The 25,979-nt window shown below is 42.4% G+C and overlaps 1 protein-coding gene across 4 annotated transcripts in view; it reads left to right on the forward strand.

The window, feature by feature from the left end:
- The window catches only part of ephb2a (eph receptor B2a), a 240,101-nt gene that overhangs the window by 89,846 nt on the left and 124,276 nt on the right, over positions 1 to 25,979 (forward strand). For all 4 annotated transcript variants that reach the window (XR_011602439.1, XM_070969543.1, XM_070969545.1 and 1 more), the window contains exon 3: positions 13,729 to 14,413. Coding sequence is in view for 3 of the 4 variants with exons in the window: in XM_070969543.1 (XP_070825644.1) it covers positions 13,729 to 14,413 (685 nt within the window). In the remaining variant the exon portion in view is untranslated. The remainder of the gene's footprint in view (positions 1 to 13,728; positions 14,414 to 25,979) is intronic.

The following is a 25,979-nucleotide window of genomic DNA, read 5'->3' on the forward strand; positions in this document are numbered from 1 at the left end:
TATACACATATATACACATATATATACATATATATGCTTTTTATGTATAGTTCTATTTTCTGTCTTTTGACGCAAAGTTTTGTAAGCACTGCAACAAAAACAATTTCCCCTTGGGCATAAATAAAGGATTTCTGATTCTGATTCTGATGTCTAAATCTGAGGTCCTTAGATGGTAAATCCACCTCCTCATCATCATCCTCCTCAAAGCAATGATGTACTCCATCTTTGTAGATAACATTAAGCATTACAATGATAACATTTGTATTTGGAATGAAATGACGTGGGTAATAGCGGACAACGATCATCACTTACATTTTTCCATGTCTCTGTCTCTCTCTGTCTCTCGAGTGCTCTAAGATAGATGCAGTATATATGCTCTGTGGGATGCCACGGCTGTTTCTGGTTGGCACAGCGACGTTAACCGATTAGTTTGCGTCCCTGTTTCACCTGTGTACATTCGGTCAGGGTGAGTGACCATTACGCGTGCCGAACGCGCTTGCAATGTAGTCAGATGAGATACTGATCAAAATATAGGTCTGACTGTATGTGCTGACTCAGACAGTTGCATTGAATCGTCGCTGTTGCTAATTATTGATCGCAGTGTGCGTTCGATGACTGACCGAGCACTGCTGAAAACACCGTTAAAACCACGCTGCCGTCTTGTTGACGGTGTGATATATGGCGTCATCACGTTTTCAGTGGATAGCCGTTATCACCTAGCAGCCACCCATCCAGAGGGGTGTCCCCCTGAAAGACTGTAGGGATGCTAGAATTTGCCGGATGAACGAGTCATGTGCCGACCCGGGGAAAGTGGCATATACGTTTGTCACCAGGCAATTTGAGTCACAGATCACCAGACATCCCTGTGTCACCTGTGTACATTCAGTCAGGTTGAGTGATCATTACGCGTGCCGAACACGATTGCGATGTGGTCAGATGAGATGCTGAACAAAATATATAAATTATCATTATCATGATAATCAATCAATTATCATTATGCCGACACCTCCCCCCTACTGCACCGCAACGCCCATCCTGGCGCACCTCTGTACGCCTCGGTTTACCAAAATTCCAAATGTGCCGTGTCTGCCTGCGCCGCTGGAAAATACCACTGCGCCGCGCCGGCGGCGGAGTCAAAAATAGAGCCCAAGGTCAATTTCTTTATCTTTTCACTCTAGTTTACATTGTTGTGTATTCGTTTCATGTGAGATTTTTTGGAAAGTTTCATCATGCTTTTCAGATAGCTCATGGACTGCTTCTAGGATTTCTTCATTTTCTCTTCTGTTATGCTTTGCTTTTATTGTTGGAGATTTAAAATGAGTATTTTGGAGTGGACTTCTGAGTTAGCTTCAAACCAGTTAATATCATGTATGAACTCATGCCAATGAAGTGCATTCAAATCCTGCATAGCTACAGGGTTGTTGCAAGTCCCACATCCATGTGTCATGTCTGATGTAACACTGCCATCAGGTTCCATTGCATTAGCTGTGGTAAAAACTTTTCTGCCTTGGCATTGTCCCCTTCAGGTTTGTTCCTGTTCAGCATTTAAAGGTTGCCCTTTCTTCGTTCTTGCCTTATATTAATATATGACCTTACATTGCATGTTTTTCACTGTTTTACTGATACTCGGGTAGTTTCAGTTTGCCTGTGACGGAACCTTAGCCCGAAGAAGGCTTGGTAGTTGAATAGCCTATGGTCCATACTGAGTTAGTTTAACTCTTATCCTGGTTCTCGCCTGTGCGACATCCAGTGGACACATTTAGAACAGTAGTTTCTTTCATTGAAAAATTGCAGCTCATTTTTATACTTTGCAAAATCATCTCGTTTACAGGCCTGATCCGCGCAGGTTTAACAGTCTCTTTGTAGTGGTCAGCACAGCTATTGCAGTCAAACTGCAGTGGACAAACGCTGCAGTGTGTGATTGATCCATCCATCTGTAGTTATACAGATAGACTCATGCTTCTTTGAGGCTCTGTGTCATTTCAGAATTTCTCTCTTCATACAGAGCTGCGGACATAATAATAATAATACATTTTACTTGTGGAGCGCTTTTAATAATGCTCAAAGATGCTTTACAGGAGAAGGGTCAGATAAAAACAATAAGACCATACAGGATAATTAAAATACAATCAATAAAAGCAAAGCAGAGAAGAAGAAACAAGACAAAAACAAAAAGAACAAAAAACACACAAAAAATAAAATCCAAACAAATTAAAAATTAAAAGCTAATCTAAAGAGGTGGGTCTTGAGGAGTCACAGAGGGATTTGGGGAGTGAGTGTGGGGCCAGCAACTGAGAAGGCTCTGTCGCCCCAGCTCCGGCACTTGGTCCTGAGAGGGGTAGAAAGGAGGTTGGCATCTGCTGAGCGGAGGTTACAGGGGGATTTTATGGGTGGAGCAGGTCAGTGAGGTAGGAGGGGGCGAGGTTGTGAAGGGATTTGAAGGCTGAGGAGGAGCAGTTTATATTGAATGCGGTGAGGGATGGGGAGCCAGTGAAGGTGCTGGAGGATGGGGGTGATGTGGTCGTGAGAATGGGTTTGAGTGAGGAGTCGGGCAGCTGAATTTTGGATGTACTGGAGTTTATTGAGAGCTTTGGAGGTGGAACCGAAAAGAATGCTGTTACAGGCGGGAAGTGACAAAGGCATGAATGAGGGTGGTGGCTTCTGAAAAAGAGAGAGCTGGGCAGAGACGGGCAATGTTGCAGAGGTGGAAGAATGCAGTTTTGGTAATGTGATTGATGTGGGGTTTAAATGTGAAGTTTGTGTCAAATATCACGTCGAGGTTGCAGATGTGAGGGGAGGGAGACAGGGTGTTGTTTTCAATGGTGATGGAGAGGTGGGGGGACTTTGTGAGGGATTTGGGACCAATTATGAGTTCCAATTCATCACAGTTAAGTTTGCATCCAGAGTTTAATTTTGGTCAGAGTGGTGTCGATTAGGGTGGAAATGGTTTTGGTGGAGATGTAAAGTTGAATGTCATCAGCGTAACAGTGGAAAAGAAGGTTGTGGTGACGGATGATGTCACCAAGGGGGAGGATGTAGAGGATGAAGAGGAAAGGACCAAGCACCAAACCTTGAGGGATACCGTGGCACTGGGGGGTGGTGGAGGAGGTGCAGTTATTGATCTTGATGAATTGTTGTCTGTTGGTGAGATAAGGTATAAACCAGGGGCCCTTTTCACAAAGCAGGTTTAGTGAAAACTCTGAATTTGTTAAGCCTCAAATGAAGGAAACTGGGAGTTTTCCGTTTCACAAAGGGAGGTAACTCAAACAAAGGAAAGAGGGTTAACTCTAGCCTGGTTCACAGAGAGAGGTAACTTAAGCTGTCAGCCAGTTACCATAGTAACAGACTCTGTGAACCTAACCTGGTCGGGACCAGGTTTTTCTCAATGACCGTCGAGTTTCTCTCTGTCTCCGCCCTCTGTCAACCACACACGGTATTTGATTTTCTCATTCATTCAGTTAGCAGGCGAGTTTTGGCACAACATAGTTCTGCCGTCTGTTATTTAAAAAAAACAGTCAGTAGGCCTATATTAGAAGTCCATTTTTTTCCACTAACATGGCATGTCCTTTTGACAACGATCCTGTGGATAAAGGTGGAGCATTACTGCGCAGGGAATTAAATATTCGTCGGGAGATGGTTATCAGACCGCGCAAAGATGTTCTGGCATTTCCGGACAATTATCTTTTTGAACGGTACCGTTTCACGTCACAATCCATCATCTACATGCACAACCTAATCCGTCCTTACATTTGCAACATTACCAGCTGTAGTCATGCTCTCACATCCCAGCAGATATTGTGTGTTGTGCTGCGTTTCTTTGCAAATGGGAGTTTTTTGTATAATGTCGGAGATGCAGAGCACTTAAGGCAACTGTTTGCAGGGCAGTCAGAAAAGTGTGCCTCGCCTTGAAACGGCTATTACCCATCTTCGTGGTTTTCCCTGGACATAAACCTGTCAGAGTCATCAAGGAGGAGTTTCACAGGATTGCAGGTGAATGATGGAGAGATCCAAATGAATTTTAAACTATATTCTGTTAATGACATTGTGCTGTAACCTCAGACTGGGATTAGTAATTTTAATTTCTTTTAGGGTTCCCCAGTGTGATTGGCTGCATAGATGGCACACACATCCCCATCACAGCTCCCTCACATAATGAAGCAGATAATGTGAATAGGAAGTCCATTCACAGCATAAATATGCAGGTACATGTAGATTGACTACTGTTTCAAAATGTTAAAGTCTGCATCATAGTTCAACATCTGTCATTCTCTGCACTGTCAAGATCATTTGTGATGCTGCATACCTAATTTCCAATGTGGAGGCCAAGTGGCCTGGGTTTGTTCATAAATCAAGGATTCATTGCGAGTCTAACCTGAGCAACAGACTGCAACGTGGTAAGCAGCCTAAAGATTTGCACAATATAATTCACTTGTCTCCCTCCTTTAATACACTCTGATGTGTCCACTACACATTACAGGAGAGTTTTATGGCCTTCTGCTGGGTGACAGAGGTTACCCATGCCAACCTAGGCTGCTGACCCCTTACCCTGACCCTGAACCAGGCCCCCAACAGAACTTCAACCGGGCTCACTGCAGGACGAGAGCCGGGTGGAGATGACAATAGGCATGCTGAAAGCCCGATTCCAGTGCCTACGCCACCTCAGGGTGATCCCTGAGAGGGCCTGTGATATTATTGTGGCATGTGTTGTTCTTCATAATATTGCCACCATTAGGAGAGCGACACCCTAATTGAAGACCCTGATTATGACCCCATCTACCTGCCAGCTATGCAGGACGGCAGAGCAGTCAGAGACACCATATGCCATAGTCACTATGGCATATGGTACACACATTTGGTCTTCTTTATTTCCTACAAATACAAGAGCTAGTTTAGTTATGTTCCAATAGTTAACATAATTAACATAATTCACCTGTGAGCATGCAACCACCTCTAATTTGTGCACCAGTATTTCAGTTTCTAGATCTTCCCTCCTAATCTGGCAGTCCAAGTATTGCATTTCTTCGTTGGTTTTTTGGATTTTTTTCACCAGGTGAATTTTATAAATCTCTTTTACTAGTAACTGGGAATACATAAGGAGGAAATTAAATTATACAGTTGCACATGAATTCCACAGAATGAACCTCTGGTGTTTACTGAACATCCATCTTACTGTGTCAATCTGTGGAGTGGAAGTTGAGGGACTCTCCTGCTGCTGCCCAGCCATGCCCTGTTAAAAAGGATGAGAATGTGTTAATTCTTCAGTGTAGGCTAAAGGTCACACTCTATATTCCACCAGAATGTTAAGAAATGTAAATGGGAAGAGAACTATCAGTAACATTTCAAGATGTTACCTCCATAGGCCTTTCTGGATCCCCCTCTGTAAAGGCAGCAGACACAGTTTCCTCGTGCTCTTCATCCTAGATGAGTGATATGTTTCAGTATACGTAAACAACCATTTGAAAAGTATTGCCTACTTACAGTTACAAGCTCTGTTGTGGCGTGAGGGGGCTTCACCAGGCAGATAGCACCATCAGAATCTGTTGGAACAACAACAATAAAAAAAAAGACATGAAAGGGAAATAAATATTTTTATGAATAGGCTTTATACACACACACATATATATATACATTTTTATTTTTATTTTTTTTATTTATATATATTTTATAAAGGCACTTGTGTCTTGGGGGATGAGCTCTGAAGATGAGCTCCCTCCAGGGATTCCCTCAGCTACTGGCCTTCCTAAATTCTGGTTTAGGGCCAGCTCCTCTGCCTCCGTTAGAGGTGGCGGTGCTGGGCCACCACCCACTTTACGGGCATCTACCTTCTTTCTGTTGGCTGAGCGGAAGTCTGTGTTAGTTTAAATAGGCTTGATTATTTAACAGAATATGATCTAGATGAGAAGACATTTATGTGTGTGAAAACAGCTTCATGTTGTAGATAAAACAACTGCACAGTCAAACAGCCACTTAATATTTACTTTACAATGTAAAACATGATCAAAATGAGGTACCCCCATTAAATTATGCCGAGGTCTTACCTGTTTGAACAATTTTTTTTTTTTTTTTAATCTTAAGCTGCTGCCAAGTGCGCTTCTCCCCCGCGGGATTGCACCTACATGAAATAAATTAATGAGCTACCGTTCAAGCAGTTTTCCCCTGTAATATTATTGTGATTGCAAAGGACTACATATAAACTTACGCATTGACCCGAGCAGCAATGCTCTCCCACGCTGCCTCCCTCTCTTTTGCAGCTGCAGCGGTGTTGCACTTTTTTCTAAAAACATGTTCAAATTCGTCGTATGAGCGCATTAAGATTTCCAGTTCTAGTGGGGTAAAAAACGCAGCCCTCCTCTTCCCCGTTGCCATGGTGACTCGTCAAATCGGGGCTCCATTGGTGTTGGCTTTTTATAGTCGTGGTGCACGTACTTAACTTGTTAATCTGCTCTGAGTTGATTGAACTAACTCAAATCATCTGTTCTGAAACAGGAAACTCTGAGTTTCCTGTCTCAGGCTAGATCAACTCAGCGTTCAGGATTAGACACTGAGTTTGTTGAACCTCCTTTGTGAAACGGGCCCAGGTGAGGGCGGTGCCAGTGATGTTGAGGGAGGATTGGAGATGAGAGAGGAGGATGGAGTGGTTGATGGTGTCAAAGGCTGTGGAGAGGTCGAGGAGGATGAGGATTTTGAGGTGTCCAGAATCTGAGGAGAGTAGGAGATCATTTGTGACTTTGAGAAGAGCTGTTTCTGTGCTGTGTTTGGTGTAGAATCCAGACTGAAAAGTTTCGTAGAGGTTACTGCAAGTGAGATGGATTTTCAACTGGGCAGCAACGACACGTTCTAGAGTTTTTGATAGGAAGGGGAGGTTGGAGATAGGCCGGAAATTATTGGGGGTCCAGGTTTCTTGAGGATGGGTGTTACAGAGGCAAGTTTGAGAGGTAGGGGGGCAGAGCCAGTACTGACGTAGGTGTTGATGATTTTGGTGATGAGGGGGGAAATGACAGGGAGGCAGTACTTGAGAAGGCTGGATGGGATGGGGTCAGGGCAAGATGAAGAGTTATTTGTTCCGGAGATGTATTTGGACAGTTCCAGGGGGGAGACAGGGGAGAAATGAACCAGAGGGGGAATCTTGAGAGGAATGGGGGCAGGAGAGGCGGAGGAATGAGGGCGGATGAGGTGGATAAGCTGCTGTGGATGGAATCAATTTTGTTTTGGAAAAAGGAGAGAAAAGAGTTACAATGGTCAGTTGTGAATGAGTTGGAGATGTTATCGGGGGAGAGAGGAGTTTGTTGATGCTGCAGAAGAGAGCCTTGGGGTTATTGGAGTCAGAGTTAATCAGGTGAGAGTAGTAAGTGGACAGGGCAGATTTCAGGGCATCCTTGTATTCTTGGAGGAAGTCAGTGTAGGCTTGAAGGTGAACTGTGAGGTGTGTTTTCTTGTAAAGTCTTTCCAGCTGTCGTTTATGGGATTTCATATGGTGAAGTTCAGGGGTGTACCAGGGAGCAGAGTGGGTGAATGTGACTGTTTTGGATTTAAGGGGAGCTAACTGATCTAGGCAGGAGGAGAGGTTATGGGTGTAGTAATTGATGAGGTCAGTATGGTTGTTAGATTGATGGAGGGGGGGAGGCGGACATGGCAGTGGACAGTGAGGCAGAAAGTATAGAGGGAGAGATGGATTTGGTGTTTCTGAAGGACATTTTTCCTTGGGCATGGGGGCACGAATCCAAGCACATTTCCTTTGTACATCCCAATCAACGTGGAATTGAGCGCACATGTCCACGACCCCTCCCTGTCCGCACCCCTATTTAAATACGCAAATCATATTTAAATTAGCCCTGCACCTGGGATTCCCCTCTCTGCATGATCAGAAGATCAAAAAAGAATTTGACCGAAAGCGAATTGGAGGCGCTACTGGCTGAAGTGGAGGTGCGCAAAAATGTGCTCTTTGGCACGCTGTCCTCCAGCATAAGCAACAAGCGGAAGAGGAGTGAGTGGGAGAGTGTGTAACAGACTGTCAATGGTCTTGGTCAATTGGTCAGTCTGAGGGTTGGTGAGAAGGGTCATCAGCCAGCTCTTAAGTGAGTAGCCACTGTCGCCTGGGGTAAATTGAAAGCAGACAAAGATTTACAGTTTCCATTCGTTAATTTTATTCACTACATACATGGATCACACACTATTGTTCTAAAATTAGTGCAGTGCGCTGGGGAAAAGGTGAGGCTGATTAAGACATTTCACACTTACGCACGGGGTTATTAACTTTGCACACAGAGACAATCAGGGGCTTGTTAGAAAGATCTTAAGCTGTAGTTTAACCAGCAAGAAACAGCAAGTCACAAACTTTAACCACTGACTAGCAATGATGCTGTGAAGACGGGATAGAATTTGGGGGCGCACATGCTGAATGCGCGGGGATTAATATTAGGACAATTGCATTTTCTTTACATTTGCAATATCTTCTAATACCGCTAAAGCAGCCATTGTTTTTAACGGTATTTTTTGCACCACTTTGCGCATGCTTTTATATCCACTCATGTAATTGCAGACACGTGGGTGTGTTAATTGTTCATGTGTCTCTGATGTGCACATCCCAGCATCACCTCTAATGTCACCAAAGCATCAACAGCTGAAACGTGCGTACGCCAGCCATGAAGTTGGCGTGAGTCACCGCACATTTCCATGGTCATTTCACTCTAGATACATCTGAACTTTGCCGTGAAAACGAGCACATGCCACGTTTTTGTGCGTATGCACCCTTTGTATATGAGGCCCCAGGGGAGCAGATCAGATCGGGGATGTGCCGCCGGTTGTGGGTGGGGGAGTTGACATGCTGTGTGAGGTTGAGGGATTGTAGCAGGTCCATGAAGTCAGAAGAAGATTCGCAGTTAGAATTGTCAATGTGGAGGTTAAAATCTCCAAGAAGGAGGACAGAGGGAGATATCACAGATAAATGGGTGACAAAATGGGAGAAGTCGGAGAGTAATGAGGGGTTTGGTTTGGGGGGTGGTAGATTATGGCAGTGACCAGGGGGGTGGGACCAGGGAGCTTGAAGGCTAGGTGTTTGAATGAGAGAGCAGGGGAAATGGAGATGGGGATAGTTTTAAAATCCTTTTTAAAAACAACAGCAGCACCACCTCCTTGCCCCTCAGGACGTGGTTGTTCCATGTAGGAGTATCCTTGTTACGGCCAGACAATGGAGAAGCAGGACCCAGGAGCAGAGTGTCAAAAAGAAACAGTTTATTCACAAAGTAACAACAAAAAATTAGTTCAGCAGAACGATGCAAAAACAAAGTAACAACTGAGATTTTCACTAGAAAAGTAACAACTAAAACTCCAACACAAAATCACCAATAAATAGGAAAAAGCCGAGATACAAAGTACAACCAAAATAATACTTAATCAAACTGGAACTCGAGAACTGGAAAGCGAACAACTCGTGACGAGAGGCAGAAGAACTCGGGAGGCGCTCCGCGTGCGGGGATCTGAGAGAATTCTCCGGCACTGGAGATTACCAGAGGGCGGTTTAAGAAGCCAGGTGAATTAGGCAGAACAAGCTGCAGGTGTGCCGGGAGAGCAGCACTCCAGGAGATCGCTCCACCCCTCGTCACTTGCACTACCAGAGAGGGAGAGATAAAGTCAGTGGAAGCAAAACAAAAAAAACAGAAAACACAAAATCAGGACCACAACAATCCTGTGTAAAATAGTCCATTGGTTTATGCCAGGTTTCAGTGAGACAGAGGAAGTCTAAGTTATTGTCAATGATAAGTTCGTTTAGAATGAGGCTTTTATTGTTGAGGGAGAGGGTGTTAAGGAGGGCGAGTTTCAAGTGAGTCTGCTGCCTGATTGGTTGTGGAGGACGCGAAAGTGAGCAGAGATTGAGGCTGGGCTGTTTCACGTGCTGTTTGTTGTGATGACGTCATGGGAAGTTGCAGAAGCGGCAGGTCCAAATGGAGGGAATGGAGTTTGGGGGCAAGAAATTGTGGTTAATTAAATGACCGTCCTTTTATGACAACAGGAATGGAGGTCTTCATGATTGTGGAAGTGTTGTGGGTCTGTGGTGGAGGTAAAGAGCAGAGGCATGATGGAATACGGCTGCTGTGGGATCCGGCTTGGGAGCGTGGAGGAGGACGCTAGCTTGTAGCTAGTGGCTGGAGTGACAGGCGCAGTGTTCAAACGAAGGGACGCCGTGAAACCCAATAGTGTGAACCACAGAAACAGCAGCATGCCAGTCAGCTGAAAAAGAGGGGAAACCAGAGCCAGCAAAATGGAGGACAGTAGATGGGAAAAGCCGGACAGCACGGCAGCCGCGGTGTAGCGAAAAACTTACCTCGGAGGGCTCAGTGATCAGGGCCACTGCAGTGGGATTCAGCACAGTAAGTTTCAATCCAGTTAGACTCCTGTTGACTTTCCTCGAGTCCCCCATCTTGGCGACGGCAGAACTGTCACGTTTGATGTGTTTACCGCAGTGCAGAATTAGATAATTATTTTGTTTGTTGTTATGTTGTTTGTCAGTTTCCTTTTTGCTATTGTCAGTTCTTGAAACAAGAAAACCGAAAGGCTGCCACATGACAAAGAGAGATTAAAGAGAGAGTAAATAACCATGTAACATCACTATAGATTGTCCCACAGTCCCATGACGGCATGAATCCATATTTCTATCAGAATCAGAATCAGAATCCCTACAAATAAGTAAGCATTAAATGTTGATCCTAATTCTAGACATGGCGATTACAGTCTTTTTTTGTCACAGCAATCAAATTATGGTTACATCATACTGATACTGCCTGTGAATTCAATACATGTTGAATTATTTTTTATTATTATTATCAATACTGTCACTGGTTGTAGATAATCTTGTAGACTGAGTCACAACCTGAGTAAGACTGAACATCACCCATAAAAATCAGTTTATGCAATAGACAGCTTTTAGAAAACCAGTCAATACTGAGGTCACTGAGAAGGAAGATATCTTCACTTTCATCTGTCACTGTATCTAGATTTTCACATATTCTGTCCAAACACTCACAGGCTGCATATTTTTAAGTAAATGTGTGCAACTGATTAGTTGGCAAACATAATTCGAAAGATGTGGTTTTCTCACTTGGACACATAGTGTCCAAATAAAAACAGCATAATAACTGAAGAATTCTTATAGAAAAGAAAAATGCCACCATGAGCTGCTTCAAGATTAAGTTTAAGCACCTCTGATGACCAGTTTATCATACTTCAGTGCTGACCTTATCACTTCTTTCTCAGGCAGCATTCAGCTTTGGCTCTTTCCACCCCAGTTGCACAACCTCTGACAAGTCTTCAATTATATACAGTAGATGTTTGTACCCTATAATTCCTTGGCATCATGTAGTCCCAGCATTTGCCAAACCATCTTCTCTGATTCACTCCAGTTGTCTTCTTTCGTGTCCCATCAGTTAAATTTCATCCAGCTTGTTAAATATTTCATCCATTTTGTGCTTTTAATTCATTATGTTGTTTTTAAATGATTGTATCTTTTTTTTTCAGTCTCCTAGTATCCCTCCTATTCTTATTTCTTTAAACTTCTCTTGGGTGAATTCCAAGCTGGTCTTTAGCTCCTTGTCTATGTGTCTAACAATGCCATTCAGTCTTGTTCATTCCATCCATGATCCACTGAATAAAGAATTAGAACTAAACCAGTTTCACATGGGGATGCTTAAAAGGTCCAATGTGTTCGATTTAGTGGCACATAGTGTGAGGTTGCAGATTGCAACTAACTGAAAACCCTTTGCCTCACCCTCCCTACAGTGTCTACTAAAAATGCAATACGCTCCCTCTTGTTTGGTTTTTCTGCTCTGGGCTACTCTAAAGACATGGCAGTGCCATATGGTGTATTCTGTGGACTCTTTGCTCTCTGTAGATATAAAAAGTTAATTTTAAGGTGACAAAAATGCAACAGTTCTTATTTTCACCTGGCTATACAATAACAGTATAATAATAAACAGACTCACAAATATTATATTCCATTTTTGCCATATTCTGTCCATAGATCTACCTATATCTCACACACTGGGCCTTTAATTTCAACTCCTGCAAATGTGTCTTTGCCTCAATTTACACTGTTTTAAGAAAACAATTACTGTCTTTCCATTGACTTTGTAAGGAGCTACAGTCGCATCATGTCTAAAATTTGTTACATGTTCTGTATGAGCAGTGAGCAAACGATGCCATGGCTTTCAGGGGAGCTCTTTTTTTCAGAGGGGGAATGCCTCAAGGTGAGGACTTACTGTGCCTCAAGGAGAGGACTTACTGTGATTCTGCATCTGATATATAATCAGTTAATAACCATAATTTATTCTGCAATTTACTTGATGGTGATTGCAAGAATAGCATGCATGCCGGTATCTTAATTAGAGTGAATCAACCTCATGAATTGTACATTAATAGCCTAATTAAATGCATGATCAATGACGATACAGAAAGATAGAAATGTGTTACGGACTCGAATCACACAGAGGCCAGGACCCAGAATGCAGAGACAGTAACTCTGATTTTATTGTCCGAATATAAAGTAACAAATAATACAACAAAAATCTCCACAAGGGGAAAAAACTCCTTGACTAAAGCAAAAGGCGACTGAACAGAAATCTCCACTTGGGGAAAAAGGCACTAAACAAAGTTGCAACGAAAAATCACCTAGAAAGGGAGAAAAACTCAGCTAGAGTAAGTTATATCAAAAAATCACCTGCAAACAGGGACAACACTTGAGAAGTCAGCGATAAAGATAACTCGAGATTCAAACAACTAGAGACCATGTGCAGTGAGACGCAAAGGGCTGGACGAAAATCATCTGGCGATGAGGAGAGAGCGGGGCCGGTTTAAGAAGCCGCACACTGATGAGCGCTGATGCGGCTCAGGTGCGTCTCAGCAGCGCCGCTGGAGAACACTCGGCCCAGCTCCCGCCTCGCTCTAACTGCTGAGAGGAGAAGTGAGAGAGGAAACACAAGCAAAAAAACACAAAAACAAACAGACCAAAAAGCACAGGCATGACAGAAATGCATGGCAAAAATAGCATATTGCCAATATTTGAGAAAATTTACTACATTTTGAAAATCATGTTTTCAGGGGAGCTCATGTCTCATTAAGGGGAGCCAAGCTCCCCCTGGCTCCCCTGTAGTTTGCACATCGTGTAGGAGTACACTTTTTTGGGAAGAGGTATTGATGGGTGTTTTGGCATACAAACATAACTCCCGTTTCCTTGTTTAACCAATACTACAATCTTGTTATATTCATAACCAAGTACTTTTCATAACATAACCAAACCTCAAAAGTCAACTTAACAGTTCGACTGAAATATAATGTTTCACTGCCTTCTCTGGTTGAGAGTTACAAGTTGCATGTATGGGTGTGTTCAGAGGTGTTATGTGATGCACCTGCAACCACACCCACACACACACACACACACACACACACACACACACACACACACACACACACACACACACACAAACAACACACTCTGTGTGAAGGTGAGAAGTTAAACAATTGGAGGTCAACAAAAACAAGATTTTCAGATTCTGTTGTTTTTTAACCACAAGTCATAATGCTTACATTTGTTGTTTTTGAAGATAATGACAAACTATTTTTGGTTGGAGGACTTGTTGCCCTTAAGAATAACTCTTACTACCAAAGTATTTATAGTTTTTGTGCATTTGTTGTGTGTCACTGTATCGATAGTTTTGTTGTCTGTTGTCTGTTTTGTAGTGGGAAGAAGTTAGTGGCTATGATGAAAACATGAACACCATCCGGACATACCAGGTGTGCAATGTCTTCGACAGCAGCCAGAACAACTGGGTACGCACCAAATACATCCGCCGCCGTGGGGCTCAACGCATCCATGTTCAGATGAAGTTCTCAGTGCGTGACTGCAGTTCCATACCCAATGTCCCTGGCTCCTGCAAAGAAACCTTTAACCTGTACTACTATGAGTTTGACTCGGACACGGCCACTAAATCATCACCACCCTGGATGGAGAACCCCTGGGTGAAAGTGGACACCATAGCTGCTGATGAGAGCTTCTCTCAGGTTGATCTTGGTGGCCGCATCATGAAGATCAACAGTGAAGTCCGGAGTTTTGGACCTGTTTCACGCAATGGCTTCTACCTCGCTTTCCAGGATTATGGGGCTTGTATGTCACTCATCGCTGTTCGAGTCTACTACAGGAAATGTCCCCGTGTGATCCAGAATGGCGCCATTTTTCCTGAGACTCTGTCTGGAGCAGAGAGCACCTCACTGGTGGCAGCCAGAGGGGTGTGTGTTCCCAATGGGGAGGAGGTGGATGTACCCATCAAGCTCTACTGTAACGGGGATGGGGAGTGGATGGTACCCATCGGGCGCTGCATGTGCAAAGCTGGGTACGAGGCCTTGGAGAATGGTACAGTCTGCAGAGGTAAGGAGCCTGCCAGTGCTGCTCTGTAGTTGTTACTCGATGAGACAACACATCAGTGTACTTTTCTTGATTTCTTGTCATAAAAGATTTGTGCATTCTTTGGTATGCTGTTTACCTTATTATGTCAGAAGCAGAATATTTCATTCAGTCAAATGGCTTTCTTGACTTCCTGACTTTTAGCTTAGTTTAATTAGTAATATCTGGAACTGTTATTTGTAAAAAGCATTTCACTCAAAACCAAGTTCACAAAACCCCATGAAAAATTTTGGAACCACTAAAGTCAGGAAAAAAAAAAATCTTAATTGAGAGAGAAGCTTAAAGAGTAATTAAATTAATTGATTTGACATTGTTCACAATAAAAAAGGTTGAGGAAATATCAGTATCCGGGGAGTCTTTGGTGATCAGACATCATTGTGATGTCATTATTTTGTTATCATATTAAGAGGTAGACAGTCTTGTCACTGATGGTGGTAGTAAAGTGGTGAAAAGCAATGGCAGGACCCCCAGGCACCGGATGAAAGAGCTGAAGGTGAATGGGGTGAAGGAGGGTTGCATTGATCTGACACTGAAATGCCAGATACAAAAAAATGGCAAAATCAATGAGCATTCATACTAAATATGTCTAACATTGCCTCTTATAGTAATGGATTACCTGTCTCTAGTTTAATTTCCCAATTAATCTTTAACAGCATGCTAATCAGTTAACCCAATCACTAAGACACCAGATTTTGATGGGAGGTTTGCACAAGTTACTTCTGTTCAAAATTTAAACTCACGTGGTTTATGCTGTTTAAAGCTAAATGCCAAAGGGATATGCTGTTACTCCTTATTTTCATGAGAAATATGTGTGTTGTATTTAATAAACAGCAAGTTATAGTCTATATTGGGTATTACTGCACAGCACTGTATACTGTTGAGCCAAAAAGCAGACTCAGATGGTTCTGGTTGTGAGAGCCAGTTGCCCACTCTCTTAACTTAAAAGCCTTAAATCGCCTGCATGTGTAATATTCTCCGGCTATCTTTGAGGTGGATTATTGGCAGTGGTGGAAGAGTGAGTGTTAGTGTTGTCCGTGCATCAATGACAAACACAGCACAAAGGTGAAATGTAATTCAACTTCTTAACTGTTTCACTCACCTCTACATTTAAACATTTTTTTGAATGGCTTTATTGAGAAAACCATTGACCTGGTGTAGACCATGCACTGTGTACTGTGCTTGCTGAACATGAACCATGTCAATGGTTTGCTCTGTTTTCTGTCAGTCAAAATGGTTTCATATTCGGAAGCTGTTTGCTGTCACAGTGTGCTGCTGTTTTAGTGTGCTTTTATTGATTCTTTCCAGTGTGATAATTATTTTGGATTTTTAGCACAACACATATTGACTGAAGGGATGCCAAAAGCTTTGAAAAGTTGTTCCTGACCCTTCTCTCATTCCCCTTTCTCCCTGTTGCGCTGCCAGATCTGTCTCATGCTGACAGCAGTCATACCCTATTCAACTGAACAGGTGGACACCCACATATGACTCCTGGCCAGAATACTATGAAGCATAGCCAGGCTTTCTTGAGCTGGCTCATCAAAGCCTAAAACCCCAACTGTCACAACTGTGGTTTTCAACTTTCTTTATTAACCCAGGTTTTCTTTATCAGGCTCTGTGTACATTCCCATAAAAAGGGGGCATTTGGTGTCATTTGATGCATAGATCACAAGCTGCCTACTTCCACCTGTAAAGAACATTAAAAAGATATTACAGTAAAAAGCAACACTCTTGCTGCAAATAAGGCAAGAGAGGAATGCTTGTATAATTACAAGCTGTGTAAATTCACGTTTTAATTTATTTTACCACTCAGTTCAGTCTCAATGTCTCACATTTATTTCTAATGGGACAATTTGAGCTCTTAAACTTTAAACTTGATTTCACGATACTCCATTATCCTCAGAAATTGCATTTAGATCAAACACTGTGTTGCTGATGAAGGCTACATGGAAACCACTTTAGTTTTTGACCAAATCAAAGTGAAATAAATTATACTAATTGAATATTATCTGTGATAAATAGCAATAGACTACTCAACTTTCTAATTAACGTTCTATTAGCTGCAATACATCAACTATTGAAAACGAACTTCAGCAATTCCAGATGAAGCATAAAAACATGATCCAAACTGGTAAAGTTATTATACCGTATAGTTTGAAGGGAATATACCACATTTATTATGTAACTAAACGTCATTCTGATTAATAATATGTTCTCTGTTTATGCTATAAAATGTTGTATTTCTTCATATGTTTTATGTATATGACCTACATGAACCACAATCCTATTTCTACATGAAACTTGAATCAGGTGACTTAAATTGGATTTCCTTCATTCCTTTATTTGTACATGAATGGAAATCCTTGACTAGAGTTAGACTAGAATTTTACTAATAAAAACAAATCATGCGACTTAGCGTGGCAAGTAAAAATTCAAGTTTCAAGGAGAGAAAACTAGAAAAATACGTCTTCTGAAGAACGAAATCAAGCTACTCGGCGTTACTATGAGCAGCACAAAAGACTTGGAAAACAACAGAAAAAAACACGAAGACAAAAAGAAAACTAGACTAGAAGAGGACAAACGGAAAACTAACTTAAACTGAACACTGAGTGTCCGCTGCATGCTGCAGACAGCATATAGCTCCAGGGCATATCTAATCACCAATAGGCTGTTGCACATATGGGATTGCTTTCAGGTGAGCGATGTGATTTCACCTTATAAAAGCACAGATTAATTAATGATTCTTACAAGGGACTCATCTGCTTCTCACTATGGTCAATCGCATATATTCTAAATGATCAATTTTCAAGGACATTTCAACATCGTTCACAACATGCGTCAGACTCCTTAAATGAATAATGACAGCATTCAACAATAATCATCAAATCAAATCAAACTTTATTTATATAGAACTTTTCATACATATTAAAATGTAACACAAAGTGCTTCACAGGATTTAAAAACAATAGAAATCAAAATAAAGCAACAATAAAAACCCATCCCTCCCACCCTCCGTATGTACAAGCACCCACCCTCAACTACATGCATACACACACGCACACATGCGCACATACACGCACATACACGCACATACACACACACACACACACACACACACACACACACATACACATATACACATTCTTACTGCAGACGATGGCAGGGGTAACGAGACATGGCACGGCACTAATGACTGAGGAAAAGGCCACCTTTGGGGTCGTCCACACCGAGAGACATCAGGAACTGTGAGCACAGGGGGCACCCGCACCCGGGCCCACCCAAGCCCGACAGACCGGTGGACCCCACACCAAGGTAGGGAGTCCCCCAACCAGCCGGGCCAAGAGGGCCCGAGGACAGCCCCCCCTGCAGCAGATCAGACACATCTCTCAGTGTGGAGGACCCGCCGAGGAAACACTGGAATTAAAAAATAAATAAATAAATAAGTTGGAAAAAAAAAAAAAAATTTAAAAGAAGAAAGGTTCATATGACAATAAGTAAAGTAGATAAGATAAAGTAAAATAATACAATATATAAAACATGAACATTAAATGAATTGAGATGAGTAAAGGAATAAAAGGAATAAATAGTAAAGAAACTATAAATGAAAGCTATAGATAAACTATAAATAAACTGAGTAAATGAAATAAATAGTAAATAGTCATGTCATTAAAACATACAACTAAAATTTGATAAGATAACAAGCCTGATTAAAGGAATGAGATAAATCAGACATATCAATTAAAAGCCTGGTTAAAGAAATGAGTCTTGAGCCTCTTTTTAAAAACATCAACGGTCTCTGCGGCCCTGAGGTTCTCCGGCAGGCTGTTCCACAGTCGGGGGCCATAATGACTAAAAGCCGCCTCCCCGTGTGTTTTAGTTCTTACTTTTGGTATGGTTAAGAGGCTGGAGCCGGAGGACCTCAGGGTCCGCGAGGGTTGATATGGTAAAAGAAGGTCAGATAAATAAGAAGGCCCGAGACCGTTAAGACATTTGAAAACTAATAAAAGAACCGTAAAATCTATCCTGAAACGCACAGGGAGCCAATGCAGCGATTTTAAAACTGGTGTAATGTGCTCCCGCCCTCTGGTCCTCGCCAGCACGCGAGCGGCTGAGTTCTGTAGTAGTTGAAAATTTGAAGTACTCTTTTTGGGAAGACCAGAGAGCAGGGCATTACAATAATCTAAGCGATAAAAGCATGCATCAGCACCTCCGTACTGGCCTGAGAGAGAAACGGGCAGACTATGGCTATATTCTTAAGATGGTAAAAACCTATCTTTGTTATGTTTTTGATGTGTGGAATAAAAGTAAGCTCAGAGTCAAAAATCACGCCCAGACTTTTTACAGAATGTGTTGGATTAAGATCTCTGACCTTCAGGACCAATGACTAAGACCTCTGTTTTGTCCTGATTGAGCTGAAGGAAATTTTCTGCCATCCATGACTTGATGTCTAAAATACAGTTAAAAAGGGCATCAATAGGCCCTGTGTCATCAGGAGACACGGCAATGTACAGTTGCGTATCATCAGCATACCTATGGAAGCTGATGCCATGCCTCCTGATGACGTCCCCGAGGGGTAGCATGTAAAGATTAAAAAGAGTTGGACCTAAAATTGACCCCTGGGGAACCCCACACTTGATCTCATGGGTACCTGAGGAACATGCATCCCAACTTACAAAGAAGTGTCGGCCAGTGAGGTATGAGACGAACCAGTTAAAAGCAGTACCTGAGAGGCTGACCAGGTGCCTCAGTCTGTTTAATAAAATGTGATGGTCTACTGTATCGAAGGCGGCAGTTAGATCCAGTAATACCAAGACTGTGAGCTTGTGTTTTTCTAAGTTGCACCTGATATCATTTAAAATCTTTAATAGGGCTGTCTCGGTACTGTGGTTCATCCTAAAACCAGACCGATACCTTTCTAAGATGTTCTTTTTGTTTAAAAAATCATTTACTTGGTTAAAAACCAGTTTTTCTAAAATTTTACTTAAAAAAGGTAAGTTGGATACAGGTCGATAATTATTAAGAATATTGGGATCTAAATTGCTCTTCTTCAGAAGGGGCTTCACCACCGCCGTTTTAAAGGAGGCGGGGAAGACACCCGTCTGAAGAGAGCAATTCACCATGTATAACAGCTGTTCCTCAAAGAATCCATAGAGTGTTTTAAAAAACGGTGTGGGAATTGGGTCTAAAAGGCAGGTTGTGGGGTTTACCTGTGAGAAAACTCGACCAAGTGTCCTTGCGTCAACCAGGGCAAAACTCTCCAGTGTTTCCTCAGGTAAAACCTGTGATCCAGACGTATTGGTAGTTAAAACCTGTTGTGATAAAAGACTGGATCTGTTGTTATCAATTTTGCGCCTGAAGTGGTCTGCAAAGTCTTCACACAAGGTATTTGTTATTGTCTTATGAGATCTGTTAAAATTACTGTTTATTAAAAGATCAATTGTGGAGAAGAGAAATTTGGGATTATTTTTATGGTCAGAGATTAGTTTTTTGAAGTGAGAGATCCTTGCCTGTTTAATGGTGTTATTGTAAGTTTTGAGGTGATGACGTAAAATTTCATGGTGGACTGTCAGCTTTGATTTTCTCCATTTCCTCTCAGCACTCCTGCAGTTTCTTCTCAGATGCCTAATATCTTCATTTATCCACGGAGGTGTAGGTTTTTTCTTAATTGTTTTTGTTAAGAGCGGAGCCACTGAGTCCAGCGTTGACTTCAGATTACTGTTAAAATTGTCAACAATAAAATCACAGGGTGCTGGTAAAATCTCTGCAGGAGTGCTCTGTAAAATCTGGATAAAATTTGCAGCCACTTCAGGAGTTAGGTAGTGTTTCCTCACTGTTCTCACTGGTGCGTCCCACTGAATAAAACTGGCGATGTTAAAAAACACACATGAGTGATCGGACACAGCCAGATCCACAACAGAGGACACCCCCCCAGACAGGCCATAAGTTATGATCAGGTCCAGGGTGTGCCCCCTGTTGTGGGTCGGCTGTGTAACGTGCTGTTTAAAATCCATACAGTTTAAGAGGTTTAAAAATTCTCTGGATACTGGGTCCGAGTTGTTGTCAATGTGTAGATTAAACTCACCAGCTATTAAAATCCTGTTGTAGGTGGTGTGAATGATTGACAAGAACTCAGAGAATTCACTGATAAAAGAGGATGAATACTGTAGTGGTCTATAGATTGTTATGCAAAGAATAGGAGGACTGCTAAAAACAAAGGCATGGTGCTCAAATGATGTAAAACTGTCCCCTCTGAAATCTGGAGGAAAACACACAGAGGATGCAGGGGAGGACAGAAACAGCAGAGAAAAAGAGCTGGGTCGAGACAACAGAGGCTTATTGAGAAGAGGATATATAAGCCGTGTTTCCCCTCTCTCATCATGGGCAACGTGAGGTCGCTCGCAAACAAGACGGACGAGCTAACAGCACTTGCCAGAAGTCAGAGGGAGTACTGAGAGTACAGTCTGATTTGTTTTTCGGAAATATGGTTGCATCAGGACATACCCGACGACAACGTCTCCATCAGTGGCTTTCAGACTGTTCGGGCCAACCGGGATTGCACCCAGAGCGGTAAGCGTAAAGGAGGGAGGCTCGCTGTTATAGTCAACAACCGTTGGTGTAATCCTGGTCATATTACCATCAAGGAACATATTTGTAGCCCGGACATTGAACTGTTGGCTGTTGGGCTCAGGGCATATTATTTACCCAGAGAGTTTTCACATGCCATCATCGTTTCTGTTTACATCCCCGCCTCTGCCAACCCGACGTCAGCATGTGACGTTATTCAACCCGCCGTTGCCCGTCTGCAAACTCAACACCCGAATGCATTCATCGCTATCTCAGGTGACTTCAACCATGTCACCGTGGCAACAACACTGCCCAATTTCACGCATTATGTGAGCTGTCCCTCAAGAGAGGAGAGAACCCTGGACTTGCTGTATGCTAACGTCAACACACAGAAAAATAATGGTTCTTAAATGGTTCTTTAAAATGGTCTATGGTTCTTCGAAGAACCATCACCTACTAAAGAACCATTTTATTTGGTGAATGGTTCCTCAGATTCCTCATATGGTTCTTTGGAATTTTAAAAGGTTCTTGATTTTTATTTGAATTATTTAATGATGGGTAATGAGTTGACTTAATAGAAACCATACTGTCCCTGTTTTTTGGGGGTTTTTTTTGGGGGGGGGTACAGTATATGTTATGCAACTGTACATTATAGCCTACATAAAAGCCTACATAAAAGCACTATAGGAACAATCTAACAATCTGTATTAGGCTATTCAGCACTGTCTTCATTATTGTTGTGGTGTCGAGGTGGAAAGATTTCTAAAACAATTATATTGAAATTGGCTTAAAGGAGGACTGAGAGAGAGTGGCAAACAAGATCCTCACATATTGACATCATGTCGATCCTCACATAATATATTGACATCGTGTCGATCCTCACACAATGACAACTCATCAGGTCAAAACTAATTCAACACAAAATTATGTCGAATGATTTAAAATCTGGGTAACTATACATATATCAAAACTTTAAATGCAGTAAGAAAATCATTTACAGCTCAGCGTTTTTTAAAGTAATGGTGACTAATCCATTTCTGGCTAATAGAAAAGCAGAAAACAGTTTTATTTTGTGTTCTTTCAAGATCGGCATGTATGTGGTTTGACCTAGTTTGGTTGCCATACATAGCTCCAAAGATGGCTGTCCTGTCTATCTGCCGACTGCGCATGTGCGACTCACATCGTATCGATCCTCACATAATCCTACTTTGAGCATGTCATTACATGTCTAGCTACGATCTGATACCGGCTCACAAGGAGATGCAATGCATTATGAACTCACTCACTCACTCACTCACTCTATTGCGTGCTGTCTCACACACACTCACTCGCACACACAAACAAAATTGCGCCTTCTGTCGGCCCCTCCCACTTCCTCCGCTCTGAGCGAAGTTTGCGCCGCCATCAGGATTAACATATTATGAAGCCAGTGGAAGTGAGGTAAGGTTCTTTTCTACTTTTAACATGTTTTACTTGATGTTAGAATGTTTAACAGCGATGTAGAACTTGTAGTAGTTAAGTTTGGTTGTGACTATAACCTCAGGGGCAGAGGGAAAACACGACGCCATTGTGTGTAGTTGCAGCTAACTGCTAACATTAATTTGAGGTAACAAATGTTAGCTAAAAGCTAAAAAGGCGTATAGTTGAAGATTACTTGCATGTAAATTAGTGTAAAAGTTAAGTTATTGAAGACATTATGAGTAATGTGGCCTGTGTTACGTAAATGCCTATGGCAGGTTAATGTATTTAAACACGGTGCCAAACAGTAAGGGCTCTCGAGTCTCGCATTAGTCCTGAGACACACACATTTTAACTCGTTAACACGCTCACACCCCACACCTTGTATTTCTCACGCAGAGAAATTACCAGCATAACGCCCACCAAGTTCCTTCGCTATTCCTATCTACCAGTGGAACAGGTAGAGGAATCAGTGATGTGCCAGTCGCGCTGTAGGATTAGGCTCTTTAAAGTAAACAATTGGAGCTCGCTCCTCCCTGGGAACCGGAGCAAGAGCCGCCTTTTTTTCTCAATTTTTTTTTTTTTTTTTTCAGTTCAAGCTACATGTGATTGGTCAACTACATGATGCGTGGTGGCTTCTGTGTGCACGCGCAGGAGGGGGAGGGGCAGGGGTTACAGACACAGTGCACGCATGTGCGCACACACCTGCGACGCCGCTTAATGTCAATGAAAACTTGAGAGCCCTGAAACAGCGTCAGTCCATATAAAACTACCACCCTTTCATGGCAGGCAGTCAGTAAGCACATGAATTCAATTCAATTCAATTCAATTCAATTCAATTCAATTCAATTCAATTCAATTCAATTCAATTCAATTTTATTTGTATAGTGCCAAATCACAACAGAAATTGTCTCAGGACACTTTCCATATAGAGCTGGTACAGACCAAGCTCTTTTATCTACAAAGAAACCAACAATTCCCCCATGAGCAAGCACTTGGCGACAGTGGCGAGGAAAAACTTCCTTTTAACAGGCAGAAACCTTGGGTAGAACCAGACTCTGGGTGGGCGGCCATCTGCCTCGACCGGTTGGGTGAGAGAGGAAGAGCAAGAGAGGGAGAGTGAGACAGACAGAGACAGACAGACAGACAGACAGACAGACAGACAGACAGACAGACAGACAGACAGACAGACAGAAATGCAGTCACAGAGAGAGAGAGAGACAGAGAGACAGACATGCAATCACAGTAACAGTGACAGTGGATGTAATAATAGCAGTAGCAGTTGCAGTGGATGTCAGGCAGGGCCAAGGCAGGAGACGTAGCTGCAATCCACAATCCAGATTCAGCCACTGTCCATGGGAACCTGCAAGACGACAAAGCACAGAGACTCCAGGGAAGGAGCTAAGTTAGTAACACGCCGTGGTAGGACATGAAAGCGTGCGGATGGAGAGGGACAGAAGGACAGAGGAGCTTGGTGTATCTTTGGATGTCCCCCGACAGTCTAATCCTATAGCAGCATAACTAGGGGCTGGTCCAGGACAAGCCTGAGCCAGCCCTAACTATAAGCTTTATCAAAAAGGAAAGTTTTAAGCCTACTCTTAAATGTAGAGACAGTGTCTGCCTCCCGGACAAAGACTGGAAGATGGTTCCACAGGAGAGGAGCTTGATAGCTAAATGCTCTGACTCCTGTTCTGCTTTTTGAGACTTTAGGAACCATAAGTAGACCTGCATTCTGGGAACGCAGTGTTCGAGTAGGGCAATAAGGTACTATGAGCTCTTTAAGATAAGAAGGTGCCTGGCCATTTATGGCTTTGTAAGTAAGGAGGAGAATTTTAAACTCTATTCTAAACTTTACAGGGAGCCAGTGTAAAGTGGCGAGTATTGGAGAAATATGATCTTGCTTCCTGTTTTTTGTCAGAACACGTGCTGCAGCGTTCTGGAGCAACTGGAGAATATTCTGCAACGAATTTGGGCAGCCTGATAGTAAGGAATTGCAATAATCCAGCCTGGAAGTTACAAATGCATGGACTAGTTTTTCTGCATCATTTTGAGACAAAATATGCCTGATTTTTGCGATATTACGTAGGTGAAAAAAGGCAGTCCTTGAAATTTGTTTTACATGAGAGTGAAAGGACATGTCTTGGTCAAAGATGACTCCTAGATTCTTTACAGTGGTGCTGGAGGCCAGCGCAATGCCATCCATAGCTGCTATGTCATCAGATTGTGACTTTCTAAGATGTGTAGGGCCTACTACTATAACTTCAGTTTTGTCCGAGTTTAGCATCAGAAAATTACAGGTCATCCAGGTCTTTATGTCATGAAGACATGCTTGTAGTCTAGTTAAATGACTGGTTTCTTCCGGCTTCATTGATAAATATAGCTGGGTATCATCTGCATAGCAATGAAAATTTATTGAGTGCTTCCTGATAATCTTACCTAAAGAAAGCATATATAAGCTGCATAGAATTGGTCCAAGCACAGAACCCTGCGGAACTCCATAGCTGACTTTAGTGAGCACAGAGGAGTCGTCATTAATGCATTAATGGTCAGTGGTGTCAAATGCAGCACTAAGATCCAATAAGACTAGTACAGAGACAAATCCTTTATCAGATGCAATTAGAAGGTCATTTGTAACTTTAACCAGTGCTGTCTCTGTGCTATGATGTACTCTAAATCCTGACTGGAAATCCTCAAATAAACTATTATTGTTTAGAAAGTCGCACAGCTGATTGGCAACTGCTTTCTCAAGAGTTTTTGAGAGAAAGGGAAGGTTGGATATCGGTCTATAGTTGGCTAAAACCCCTGGATCAAGAGTAGGCTTTTTCAGTAGCGGTTTTATCACAGCTACTTTAAAGGACTGTGGTACGTAGCCTGTTGATAAAGAGAGATTGATCATGTCTAATACTGAAGAGTCAATTAGAGGTAATACTTCTTTAAACAGCTTAGTCAGGATAGGATCTAAAATACAGGTAGATGATTTTGATGATGAAATTATTGAAATTAGTTGGTGAAGGTCAACAGGAGTAAAACAGTCTAAAACTGCGACAGACTGAGTAACAGTTTCTACGGTTTCTGTGTTTGAAGACAAAACAGTACCTGTTAACGGCAGGAGTCGATGAATTCTGTCTCTAATAGTTAGAATTTTATCATTAAAGAAGCTCATGAAGTCATGACTGTTCAGAGCTAAAGGAATACATGGTTCAATAGAACTAGCTGTAGCTGCACTTGGTCGGTCCGCACCGGCTACGGGGGCCTGGCTAACTATAGCTAATGGTTTTGTTTCCATGGTGCGGAGCCGAGCTTCCAATTCACTAAGCCTTGCCTCCAACTCACCAAATAAACTACATTTATTACACGTACCAGTATCACTAAAGGAGGCAGAGAAGTAGCTAAACATGTGACACACCAAGCAGGAGAGAGCTGGAGAGGGACAGAGAGAAGCCATCGCTAGTTGCTAGACTAAGCTGGTATAGCGAGCAAAGCAGACAAGTGTGTAGACAAATAAAATTGA

The sequence above is a fragment of the Chaetodon trifascialis genome, chromosome 8 (genome assembly GCF_039877785.1).
Source record: "Chaetodon trifascialis isolate fChaTrf1 chromosome 8, fChaTrf1.hap1, whole genome shotgun sequence".
Classification (NCBI taxonomy): domain Eukaryota; kingdom Metazoa; phylum Chordata; class Actinopteri; order Chaetodontiformes; family Chaetodontidae; genus Chaetodon; species Chaetodon trifascialis.